General features: G+C 39.9%; 1 protein-coding gene across 2 annotated transcripts in view; it reads left to right on the top strand.

The window, feature by feature from the left end:
* ASAP2 (ArfGAP with SH3 domain, ankyrin repeat and PH domain 2) overlaps positions 1–12638 on the top strand; it is a 119978-nt gene extending 107340 nt beyond the window's left edge. Inside the window, exons 23-28 of one of the 2 annotated variants that reach the window (XM_087702724.1) lie at positions 1107–1268; positions 2729–2888; positions 4410–4471; positions 5299–5405; positions 6452–6574; positions 9242–12638. In XM_087702724.1, coding sequence (XP_087558850.1) covers positions 1107–1268; positions 2729–2888; positions 4410–4471; positions 5299–5405; positions 6452–6574; positions 9242–9316 — 689 coding nt within the window. In that variant the 3' untranslated portion in view covers positions 9317–12638. The remainder of the gene's footprint in view (positions 1–1106; positions 1269–2728; positions 2889–4409; positions 4472–5298; positions 5406–6451; positions 6575–9241) is intronic. The other variant, XM_087702725.1, reaches the window with a different exon arrangement.
* The last annotated feature ends 133 nt before the right edge of the window (positions 12639–12771 follow it).

The following is a 12771-nucleotide window of genomic DNA, read 5'->3' as shown; positions in this document are numbered from 1 at the left end:
ATCTGTTTTTGTGGCATATCCGGCAACTGACTTGCCACAAAAAGGTGAAAAAAGAAATTATGGGACGTGGGAGTAACTATCATTGTCTGCCATCATATCATATATCAGAAGATTTAAAGTTCCAGCTCATCAACTGGGATGAGAAAAAAAGAAATTGTATTCCCTGTGCACTCTAATTCAGTTGCCTGGTTTATCCATTTCCTTTAATAGCATGATTTATATTACCATTTATGGTACTGGCTGAATCAGCTAAAACTGCATAACGCATCGATAATTCTGTGTTTTAAAAGTGTGTCAAACAAATTGGATGAAGGAATATAATTACATCTTGAGGATGTGCCCTGTTGAAAGTTGAAAGTAATATGAAAGTTTTGACTCCATAGAGAGCCGTAGCTGAATTGACTAATGGCATAGTTATCCAGAAGCTCTGTTGCAATATTTTTTTAAAAAACAAAATGCAGACCTGCATCCCTCTCTGTGATGCCGTCAGTAACTTCCCTGTTTGTTCTTGCAAATGAACATGATTTCAGAATGCAGTTCAACCTGAGTGCATTATACCAGTGAAAACATTTGTGTTTAAATGCTCATATTGAAAACATGAAGAGCCGAGGTGGCGCAGTGGTTAAATGCAGCACTGCAGGCTACTTCAGCTGACTGTAGTTCGGCAGTTCGGCTGATCAAATCTCACCGGCTCAAAGGTTGACTCAGCCTTCCATCCTTCCGAGGTGGGTGAAATGAGGACCCAGACTGTGGGTGCGATATGCTGACTCTGTAAACCGCTTAGAGAGGGCTGAAAGCCCTATGAAGCGGTATATAAGTCTAACTGCTATTGCTATGAATATAGAAAAAGGACATTACTGGAGTAATGTTGGCCTGGTAGGTGCAACCCTCAAAGGGAGATATTCTGCATTTTATAATACCTGAACCAGACCTAGATGTCACAAGATTCATGGCAGCTATACCTGTCCAAACAGGTCCTTTAGAAATGGCCCCATCTTTAAATCTGAAATACGTGTACTTCTGGATTGCAGCCAGTCCATTGAAGTAGCTCATTTCACAGCCAACTCTAATTATAATAATAATACAGTCTTCTCCTTTCTTTTTAGTTCAGTCTTCATTTCTTGGCAGTGCTGTTCAGACAACTCCTTCATCGAACACACTGTGGAAGACAAATTCTTTAGGAATGGAAAGCATAAGCAGGCAAAGGTCTTCATCCGATCCACCAACTGTCCATCCCCCTGTTCCACCATTGCGTGTAACATCTACAAGTATGTTTGCTCTTTCCGCTGCTCTCTCGGTTTTTGCTGCATCTAATCATGGTTGGCCTTGACTGCCCATCCCACAACTCATTCTTACTCTTCTTTCTTTCTGGTGAACGTAGGTTTTTCTATCATAGTTTCTGAGTATCCGTAATTTATTTCAAGCAGGGCTGAGAAAGATGGCATTTCCACGTAGCTTTGCAAAGAGTTCAGGCTGTTCTCATGTTTTAAAAGATTGTATGCAATATTATTCGATATCTTGATTGTGCATTGGGATGGTCTGCTATTGATTGCTTCTGTTTATATTTCATGGAAAATATTATTATTATTACTATATTATTACTATTATTATTATTATTATTATTATTATTATTATTATTATTATGTGATGACCCTGGCTGAGATGGGTAGCTGTAGCTACATTTTTTTTTAAAAAAGATGTTAAACGCCTCTCAGGAAGGTTAGTATATTAACCAGCAATGAAATTAACATCCTGTAAAGTGTCTTAAACAGTGGTGGGATTCAAATAATTTACCAACCAGTTCTCTGCCCTAATGACCAGCTGGGTAGGTGGGGCTCGGTGGTCATGTGATCATGTGGGCGTGGCCAAGTCAATGTCACTGGGTAGGTGGGGCTCGGTGGTCATGTGATCATGCGGGCGTGGCCAAGTCAATGTCACTCAGGTTGATGGGCGCTTCGCCTTAGCTGTTATAATGTCATAAGGGTTGACCGGAGAGGCAGTTTCTGTAAGCAGGGCAATAAAGATGAGGCTAGAAACAACACCAGAATGTTTCCTTCCTGCCTTCCTTACAGGATTAGCCCTGTAAAGTGGGGAAAAACAAAATATTTCTTCCAAAAAACCGGTTCTCCGAACTGCTTAGAAAGTTACCAACCAGTTCTCCCGAATAGGTGCGAACTGGCTAAATCCCACCACTGGTCTTAAATTAATCAGGTTTCTGTTAGTTTAGCTTTCAGTGTATGATTTTCCAGAGGGGCAGCCTCGTGCAGTGAAAACACTGAAGAATTTTGAAGAGCTTGTTACTGAATGCATGGGCTCTGCATATTCTGTCCATTCTATCTTAATATTGCAGTGAATTGCAGGTAGCTATACCCCATAAGTGATGAGTCTATTCAAATGAGACAACTAAACACTTCTATAACGTGTCCAACACCTAAGACAGTGTACGATTAGCTTTTTACAATTCAATTCCTTCCATGCATATGCAAAAATATTTCTTATTTCATTGAATTGGACTGAATTCCAGAAAAGTGTATTTAGGATTTGTAGCCTGAGTCTTGAGCCTTAATTTTTTGGTATAAAGTGGAGATTATGTTCCTCTCTCTGTTTTTTTTTTTAAAATAAAACAAGTTTCTAAAGCATTATGTTATTGGGTTGGGGGTGGGGGGGACTTGTTTCAAGCATTCCAGCATTTATCATCCAAATACTTACTGTCCATGCATTTTTATAGACATCCTCTCTTCAGCACCTCCAGCTGCAAAGGCAGCCTGTGGTTTTGAAGCTTTGAACCAGCAGTCAAAACAGCCAACTCTACCACAGACCAAACCTACTCCACCACCACTTCCTCCGCAGCCTCCAAGTCGAATATCTCAGAAAAAGCCTCTGTCTGGGTAATAATTTGAGTGAGATACACATTCTAAAAGTTCTGGTTAAAAAAATAGATATGCTCAAACAGTGGCTGAACGTCAAGCTGTACTAATAATTTGCACTTTCCGCTGAGTGAACCTTCTTGAAAGTTTTGTTCTGTTGATTTAATTCGTTCTTAAGGGATGAACAAGAGGAAAGAGAGAGGAGAGACATTGGCAGGATAGGCTCCAAAGTATGGAGGGTGGACGTGGGTAAGCTTTGATAAGACCGCCTCCTGCCAATCACCTCCCATAGACCGATTCGATCACACAGGTTACGCCTCCTCCGGATTCCATCTGCCAGCCAATGTCGGCTGGCGACTCCCCGGGGGAGAGCCTTCTCTGTTGCAGCTCCAGCCTTCTGGAGCAATCTCCCCGTGGAGATCCGGACCCTTACTACCCTCCCGGCCTTCCGCAAAGCTGTTAAGTCCTGGCTGCTCCAGCAGGCCGTGGGGCTCTCGATATATCCAGCCCCCCCGGAGATTGTGATTGTTGTATATTTTAATGTTGTTTGTGTATTATTCCCCCCTCCCTTGTTTTATTGTAAGCCGCCCGGAGTCCTTCGGGAGTGGGCGGCATTCAAATCAATAAAACTATAAACTATAACTATAAACTAAACTATAAATTGTGGAAGAGCATCTGGATATCACCTCTTATTGTCATGAGAGAGAGAAAAATTCGCAATTCGCAATTTAATGAGCTTATTTGCCGCCCAATCCCGGAGTACTCCGGGTGGCTTACAAATACGAAATAAAATAAAATAACACATAGGGGAAAGAAACAAAAACAGTTTAAAAACACAACATACATTTGGCTTAGCTGGGGGTTGGACCTGATTTAAAAATCAGCAACCCCAGGCCTGTCGGAACAGCCAGGTTTTGGAAGGCCACGAGAGTGGGAAGGCTCTGGATCTCTGCTGGTAGCTCGTTCCACACCAGGCTTGAACCAAAGTCATGCTTGAGAATATCTGGGGGGGTAATATTTACGTACGTTTTGGTTATCTTGGTCTTAGGCTAACCAGAATTTTCTCTTGTTACCTCTGGTTTCTGTTACTTGCTCAGTTAAATAGAGAAGTATAATTTGGGGAAAAAACAAACAAAATTGCATCTGTCCATGTGACACACTTTCTCCAAAACTTCCAATTCATAGTTTGCTGTGTCATAGTTGAAGGTAGGAGTCAAAAAGCAGTAAAAACTAGTATTGCCTGTAAGCTTTGCAGAAGCTTAAGGCTTCTCTAGGCGTGGCAACCGGAATTTCTAGAATTCTTGTCAGTAGAACGACAATGATTTATGAGCATCCTGGCTGGTGTTGTTGTTGTTATAATTTGTCAGATATTTATTTTGAGGAGACATTTAAGATGAGGTTGAACATTGGCCAATACGTATAAAGGTGCAATACAGAATAATAGCACGCGGAATATTGTTTCAGGAAATAAATGGGATGGTGACCACGGGCTAAAATGGGAAGCAGTGATAAGAGAGTGACCTTTGCTTCCCTTCTAAATAGGAATGACAAGTCATCCAACTTAACTAACAAGAGTAAAGGCCCTGGATCTCTGCAGTCTTGTGGTAATTATTATTATTATTATTTTAAAAATGTATCTTGTTAATTTCCACTTCTTCTTTTTTTGTAATAAGTTTTAATTTTATAACATGCAAAAATTCCAATTTCAATTGAACTTCCTTAGAAGTTCAACCAATGTGCTTATTTCATATGTAACAAAAATAAATAAATAACAGGAGCTGACTTCACAAGATGGGTTTTGTGCTGTGCTTTATGGACAGAAAGAGCCGAGGTGGCGCAGTGGTTAAATGCAGCACTGCAGGCTACTTCAGCTGACTGCAGTTCTGCAGTTCGGCTGTTCAAATCTCACCGGCTCAGGGTTGACTCAGCCTTCCATCCTTCCGAGGTGGGTGAAATGAGGACCCAGACTGTGGGGGCAATGTGCTGACTCTGTAAACCGCTTAGAGAGGGCTATGAAGCGGTATATAAGTCTAGCTGCTATTGCTAGAAGGGTTCACAATAACAACCTTTTTTTCCCATCAATCCAACTACATTTTTGGAGGCAGTGACTAATCTCCCCAACGTTTTCTGGGTAGTTGTGAAAAACGAATTGCAGAGAAGATGAATATAACGATTTTGCTAACAAGGGATTTGTGCAAGACACAGGTGCCATTCCCGATCTATATTTTTTAAATTACTGTTAGTACATGCTGAATTGCATCCTGGGTTCGAGTGATATAGTTAGAGGTTTTTGATGTGGGACATGATTATTTTTGTGGCACTACAAAAACTGGCTTGGTTAACAAGAGTAATGGCATGGGAAATTATCTAAGAACAGAGTGATGTCTGTTGTTTTAAAGTTAGCTTTAATTTTTCGTTTGTTTAATAACAGTTGAGTCTTCCTCCGCATCTGAGACTGCTGGATCTCAAACTGCCCCTTCTACCAACATATCAGTGCCAATCCAACCTCCAGCTCCAATGCCAAGAAAATCACAAATAGTAAGTAGTAAGTAAGCATGTCATTCTTTTAAAAGGCTGCAGTTGGCAGCTGCTGAAACTTAAAGACAATTGTACAGAATCTTAATTTCTTCAGAATCCTTCGATACATTCAGTTTGACCAAGAAACAAACAAGAAGGTATGTTTGGCTTTTTATATATCCCTCACTTTGGAAGAATTTTCGCTTGAAATCACATGGAGGACTGAGACTATTCAAAGAAAAAAATTTTTTTTGTATGTTGCAAATATAGCTAGCAAGCTGTGAAACTCTATTTATTCCAAGTAGCATCTTTGAGCTGGGAGCTAATTATAAATAATAAATTATAGCTAGGTTTGAATAATAATAATAGCTGCGTTTTATACCTATTCTGTTTATATCTGCAAGAGACAAAATACTGAATAGGATAATAATCTCTCCTGCCCATCCAATGAGATTCACAAGGAAGGACTTGCTGTAAGTTCTGTTTATAAAATTGCATCTTTTGCCAGAATCAAAAATATGAGTCTTCACTATTATAACCCCTGCTCTTTGGACCTGTATATCAATCGAGATTCAATCCCATTCAGAGAGCACAGTTGCAGTGGTTAGAGTGCAGTACTGCAGGCTACTTCAGCTGACTGCTAGCTGCAGTTTGGCAGTTCGAATCTCACCAGGCTCAAGGTTGACTCAGCCTTCCATCCTTCCGAGGTGGGTGAAATGAGGACCCAGACTGTGGGGGGCGATAGGCTGACTCTGTAAACCGCTTAGAGAGGGCTGAAAGCCCTATGAAGCGGTATATAAGTCTAACTGCTAAATGCTATTGCTATTTATTCCGCTACCCAGATAAACCTTTTTAAAAAATTGACCTGAAACTCTGGAGAACTATTGCTACCCAATATAGATTGCGTTCAGTTTATACAGACAAGTAATCTATTTTGGTTTAAGGCTTTTTCCTGTGGTCTTCTGTCTGTTTGAGAAAAAAACACTGTTTGCAGCCTACATCTGTGCTGCCTGCCCTATGTTTTCAACACCCGGTTCCTTTTATCTCTCTCTCTCTCTCTATTTCAGTCAAAAACGAAGCCCAAAAGAGTAAAAGCCATCTATAACTGTGTAGCAGATAATCCCGATGAGCTAACATTTTCAGAAGGCGATGTCATCATAGTTGATGGGGAGGAAGATCAGGAGTGGTGGGTAAGTATTTTTGTTTTCAGCTGAGGTTAATAAGTGACTTAAAACTCTCTGGTTCGCTGTCTGCAGTTATAAAAAATAAAGCAACAATCCACAGAATTGACTTCCTGGATGAAGCGGTCTGTTTCAGAAGTATCTGCTGAATGAAATCCTTTCTCATTTGAACTGGAGACTTTCTCTATTCCTTCCTTTGGTACAGAATTCGTATCTGGATAACTCAGGAGTGGGGGGCAATGTTTGCCCTCTTATCTTCCCCAGCTAGCCCAATCCTTCTGTCCCCAGAATTCAGTGAAGTTACACCTGTATCCTGTTTCCCTGTAAATAAGACTTCCCTGGATAACAAGCCCAGTCAGGCTTTTGAACGCATACAATATTTTCTTATTTTGGATTTAACTTTATTTGTATGCCGCCCTTTTCCCTGGGGGGACTCAGGGCGGCTCACAATTCAGGGGGAGGGAAGGACAAAACAAGTTATACACATGAAGACAATACATCGTTAAAAAGCACAACAGTCATACTATTCGGGTGGGGTTGAAGTCTTTAGCCCCAGGCCTGTCGGGACAGCCAGGTTTTAAGGGCTACGCGGAAGGTCTGAAGGGTGGTGAGGGTTCGAATCTCCACGGGGAGTTCGTTCCATAGGGTCGGAGCAGCCACCGAGAAGGCTCTCCTCCGGGTAGTCGCCAGTCGACATTGACCGGCTGATGGAATTCGGAGGAGGCCTAATCTATGGGATCTTATTGGCCTAGTGGAGGTAATTGGCAGTAGGCGGTCTCTCAAGTGCCCCAAGTGTACACCAAGTGAATGAGAGGAAGAGTGGGAAACAGAGGAGAGAAGAAAGATAGGAAGAGAGGGATAGGAGAGAGGGTAAGGGGGGAAGATGAAGAGGATAAGGAGGAGTGGAATGAAGAGAGAGGAGAAGGAGAAAGGAAGGGGAAGTAGAGTAGAAAAGGATGATGGAGGGAAGAAAGGAGGTAGGAGAGAGGTAGAAGAAAGAGGTGTATGGAGAGCAGAAGAGCCAATAATGGGTTTTTATCTTTCTGGGCATTGATGGCAAGAGGAACTGATGTAATTACTACTTAATACAATAGGATATTGGCTATGTAATAGTATACATGTGATTATATGTTATGAAAATGGAAAATAAAAACTTTCTATGGATATGGAAGCATAAATACCATCAACATAGAATGGAGTTTGCTCAGAAGCTGAAATACACCAAGGAGAGGAAGAGTGGGAAACAGAGGAGAGAAGAAAGATAGGAAGAGAGGGACAGGAGAGAGGGTAAGGGGGGAAGATGAGGAGGATAAGGAGGAGTGGAATGAAGAGAAAGGAGAAGGAGAAAGGAAGGGGAAGTAGAAAAGGATGATGGAGGGAAGAAAGGAGGTAGGAGAGAGGTAGAAGAAAGAGGTGTATGGAGAGCAGAAGAGCTAATAATGGGTTTTTATCTTTCTGGGCGTTGATGGCAAGAGGAACTGATGTAATTACTACTTAATACAATAGGATATTGGCTATGTAATAGTATACATGTGACTATGTTATGAAAATGGAAAATAAAAAAGTGTATTTAAAAAAAAATACAAAAAAAATTATTTTCTTACTCTGCCAATGATAATGGCATGCTCAAAGCAGGGAAGAGAGTTGAAGCTACACATAGCTTGTTCTCACCTAATTTATGCCAGAAATATTGCAAAGGCTAGTGCCGTCCTCCCCTCCCCAAATTCACTTATATGTTTTTATTGAACATATAGTGAGGATTGGAGATTAAACCTCTTTTGCGGGGAATTATTTTAATTCAGGATCAGTTTCCTTTTAGTTTAGTTAAGTTTATTAGTTTTGTATGCCGCCCAATCCCGAAGGACTCCGGGCGGCTTACAATAAAAAGGGAAGGGGATAAATAAGACAATACAAAATTTAAAATACAACAACACTCGCAATTAAAGTGGGGCTGGATATTTCAACAGCCCCAGGCCTGCCGGAACAGCCAGGACTTAGTAGCTTTACGGAAGGCTGGGAGGGTAGTAAGGGTCCGGATCTCAATGGGGAGGTCGTTCCAGAGGGCCAAAGCTGCAACAGAGAAGGCCCTCCCCCGGGAGGTCACCAGCCGGCATTGGCTGGCGGATGGAATCCGGAGAAGGCCAAGTCTGTGTGATCGAATCAGTTTTTGGGAGGTGATTGGCAGGAGGCGGTCTCTCAGGTACCCAGGTCCGATGCCATGCAGGGCTTTAAAAGTAACGACTAGCACCTTGAAGCGTGTCCGGAGACCAATGGGCAGCCAGTGCAGCTCGCGGAGGATAGGTGTAACGTGGGTGTACCTAGGTGCACCCACAATCGCTCGCGCAATTTTAGGTCTATATGATATATCTTGTAGCATTGAAGAAGGGAAATTTCATTGGCTGTATTCACATTTCTACTATGCAGGTAAAATCCCACCATCAGTACTTCTGGTCCTAACATAATTACAGTTCCTGGGTGAAATCTCAAAAGTTTTGGGGAGAGAGTCCCAAAAGAGCAAGAAAATGTTTAGGTGAAAATTTATTTTACAAAGTCAACATATGAATAATAAACAATTTTATATGGCTGAAAAAAAAAACTGAGAATATTTTAAACTTGCTTTATCCGTTGTCCTCATTTTGAATTCATAACTACTCTAAAATGTTTTCTCTTTTTCAGATTGGGCACATTGATGGGGATCCTAATCGGAAAGGTGCTTTTCCTGTATCGTTTGTGCACTTTATTGTTGATTAAAACAGCTCCCTGCAAGTGGAAAGTTTCCCTTTCTAGATTTCATTGGGACTTCCTTTTCATCATCAAAACGCCTCCCTGGGATCCTACAAAATAACATCGCTGAATCTTTTATCATTGCAGTTCTTGAAATTATTTTCCATGGGACTTTTAAAACAGCAGAGCCACTCAAAAAGGTTTGTGATGATTGCCAAAAGCTGCAAAAAAACACACAAGAGCTCAAATCCATGACAATGTGAGAGGCATATTAAGAAAGCTAGTAGTTTAATCTCTTGACTGCACTAACGTGTTACATTTTAGTGCCAATGTCAGGGCCTACAATAAGTATTTTAACTTTTGTGGCGAGTATGGCTTTTGAGATCAGTCTCAGGACTGCAAGTCAACTGAAAATTGGTATTTCGTTTTCGTTTCTTTTGCTTCTATTTAGTACATTTAAAAACACTTTTGAGAAAAATAAGAACATCCTTCTCAGTTGTGACATGGTGGAGTTTCTTCTTATTCATGTCCGCAGCCATCCACAATGTTCGTTGATCAGAGAGGCAGGATGGGGGAGGGAGAAGTCTTTTGCCAAAGACTTCTAAATAGCAATCTCAATCATATATTTTTTTTTAATGCATGCATGGAAAGGACTGAAAGTGATAGAAACCCAGCCCTATTTAATGTCCCAAGTAATAATCTAACCACATTTGAGGAAACCTGTTATAAGTACACATTCACACAGCATGCATTTTTGGTTAACAGAAAAACAAATCTAGAATTCCCCCGATAAGAAACCTAAGGATTAGGTTGCTGCAAGAAAATCCATGTCTCCGTACAATAGATTCCTTTTCTCCTGTTGAAAAAGAGTTATGAATGTACAGGGACGAAAACATCACTATACATACCCAAGCGGTGATGAATACGTGCTTGAAAATGACTCTGCATTAGGCGGCAGAATTGGCAAGCTTGGGACATTTTGAGTCCAACGAAAAAGTCAAAACCTATTGTATAGCAACAGTTAAAATAGTTTGGGATAACCTAATAACCTAGTCCAATTTCCCATTGGTTGAAGAGCCTGTGTTTCCTTACAATGACTTTTAACTGGCACAAATGGAAGGTCTTGAGTACCTTCACTTGGTAAATAGCGTTTTAAGATTTTATACCTTTGTAATACAAAGGAAGAAATTAGGAATATTTTATCAGTTTATGAGGAAAAGAAAGAAGGTATTAATTCTCCCTGCCAATCTCCCCTTCTTGTGCATGAAGTCAAAGAGAAAAGCTTTAAGATAAAGCAGTCCGAGAGAGAGAGAGAGAGAAAAATGCACATGGTCCTCATATATATCTCAGCGGAAGGCTGCTTCCTTGGAGTAGCAAAACGTTAAGTAATATTCATAGATATTCATGAAGATGCTTGGTTAGGAGTGGCCTCAGTTGCATTAAAGAAATATTTTAGTAATTTGATGTGTAGATATTTTAAAACCTGAAATCTGATTACCTCGTTTTATAAGTATGAGGTCATAGTTTTCTATACTAAATATGCAGTTAATATTTTATGCCATACAATAATTACCGTCAAGGTAAGGGGAGGGGAGGGGAAGGGAGGGGGAAATCAGGAGGATGCTGATAAATTTAAATGGGAAAGTTTATGAAATATTACTTACAGTCCTTTTCTTTGAAAACAAGTTGTAAAGCACATAGTGGTATGTTCATTCTGAGATTGCTATGGTTAACAGTGTCGTAGTCACTGATTCAAAACGGCCCTGCGCTAAGGTACACACCGCCTATCCCGCAAGCAATTTGGTCCGTTTGTGGGACTTGCATCGTGTACCGAAATATATTCTAGAACATGGTAGTTTAACACTGTTAATAATTGTGAATAGATTTCATAATTCAAAACGAATAGACTCTTTAACAGAACATAGCTATGTCCTTTTAATGTTTGTATATTGTGATATTGCTGTAACAAGTTTTTATTTTGCATATGCTGCCCAAAAAATGTGCACTGGTAGCATAGAATTAGAATATCAATGTCCAGGTCACATTGGCTTTGGATCACAAGTTTTGTGACTATCGTATCTCTAGATTTATCAAGAGAACTTTGAATTTCTGACACAGAAATTATGTATATATATATTGGCTAGTGGAAGTGGAAACAGATGGGGGAAGGACCCTTTTGGTATATTTATATTGGATGGGGGGAAATGCTGGATCTCGATATTTCTGTGGCCTTGCTGAAGTACATTTGAGGCAATTTGTCAGATGTATTGATGCAAATCATTTGGCTGATATTAAGAACAATAGGAACGGTTGCAGTGCGATGGAGAAGCAAACTGGAATATTTTCAAGCTAGTTTTGTTGTATGTTTTAAAGCTAAGTCTGCATATTCAAAGTTCCCATTGAAATATATATGTATATTAGGAGAAATAGTTGGCCACTACACATTTATTCAGAGGCTGATTAATTCAGTTGGGTTTTCAACTCTTTTATGTTTTATATGCCTGGCAAATGCAAGGAAATAATTTTTCACATTATTTTGCACATTACTTACAGTGTTTAACACAGAATCTTTCAACAACTATGTGCAAAAAATAGCCTTTCGAAGCTTCTTTAGCCTTAGATTTCACACTGGGTAGGATCCAAGGAACTCTACTAGATATGTACTCCAAGATGCTTGGACTAAAATGGTTTTCCAATGCCAAAACTTCCTTTGAAACCAAGGGTAACCACCAAATATGGAATTTGTAACCCATGTAGCTGTCAGACAAAAAAACAATAAAAGTCAGGAAATTTGCCTATAAAGATATGCTTAATGTAGAGAAACATGGCTGGAGTTAATTTGAAAGTTTCAGATAATCCTGAAAAACACTTGATTATGGCTACTAGACAATCTTAAAGAGTATTTCCTCACACTACATCAGTATGATAGGCTTGTAAGAAACATTTCAAAATACTGTTTCGGTGATAATGTAGCGTTAACTCATAACAGGTCAGATAATCTGGATTTTTTTAAAAAAAAATACGCGGAACTCTGTAAGGTCATTCAGACTTCAACAGAGGTGGCCATGTTCAACAAACTGTTACCAAGCACATACGATTACTGTGTTAACTATTTTTAAAGGAGCATAAGACACTTAAAATGCAGTTCAGAATGCTACTTGAGATGTATAATTTTTAATGTGATGGTTTTGACTGTTTAGTTGCAGAGCAACTGTATACATTGTATAACCTAAGACCATTTCTTATTTTTTAGTGTCTAGAGGCAGTGATTTATAATTGGAGCATGATTAATTTTACTTCTGTTAACTCAGTCATTAGACTGAAAAAAATAAACTACTTTAAAGCCTCAGATTGCCTCTTTGTGTTTATGTGAGAAATATCCTTCGCAATTGAGAGTTCTGGAATGGAAGATTGACACTCCAAATCTAGTAACATTTGTAGCCTTCCTGTTCTGAGCCCCCCCTCCTTCGCTTGTTCAAAGA

The sequence above is a fragment of the Thamnophis sirtalis genome, unplaced genomic scaffold (genome assembly GCF_051295495.1).
Source record: "Thamnophis sirtalis isolate CommonGarterSnake01/CBP01778 unplaced genomic scaffold, rThaSir2_p1.2 scaffold_16, whole genome shotgun sequence".
NCBI classification, from domain to species: domain Eukaryota; kingdom Metazoa; phylum Chordata; class Lepidosauria; order Squamata; family Natricidae; genus Thamnophis; species Thamnophis sirtalis.
This window is presented reverse-complemented; position numbering and strand designations above follow the sequence as displayed.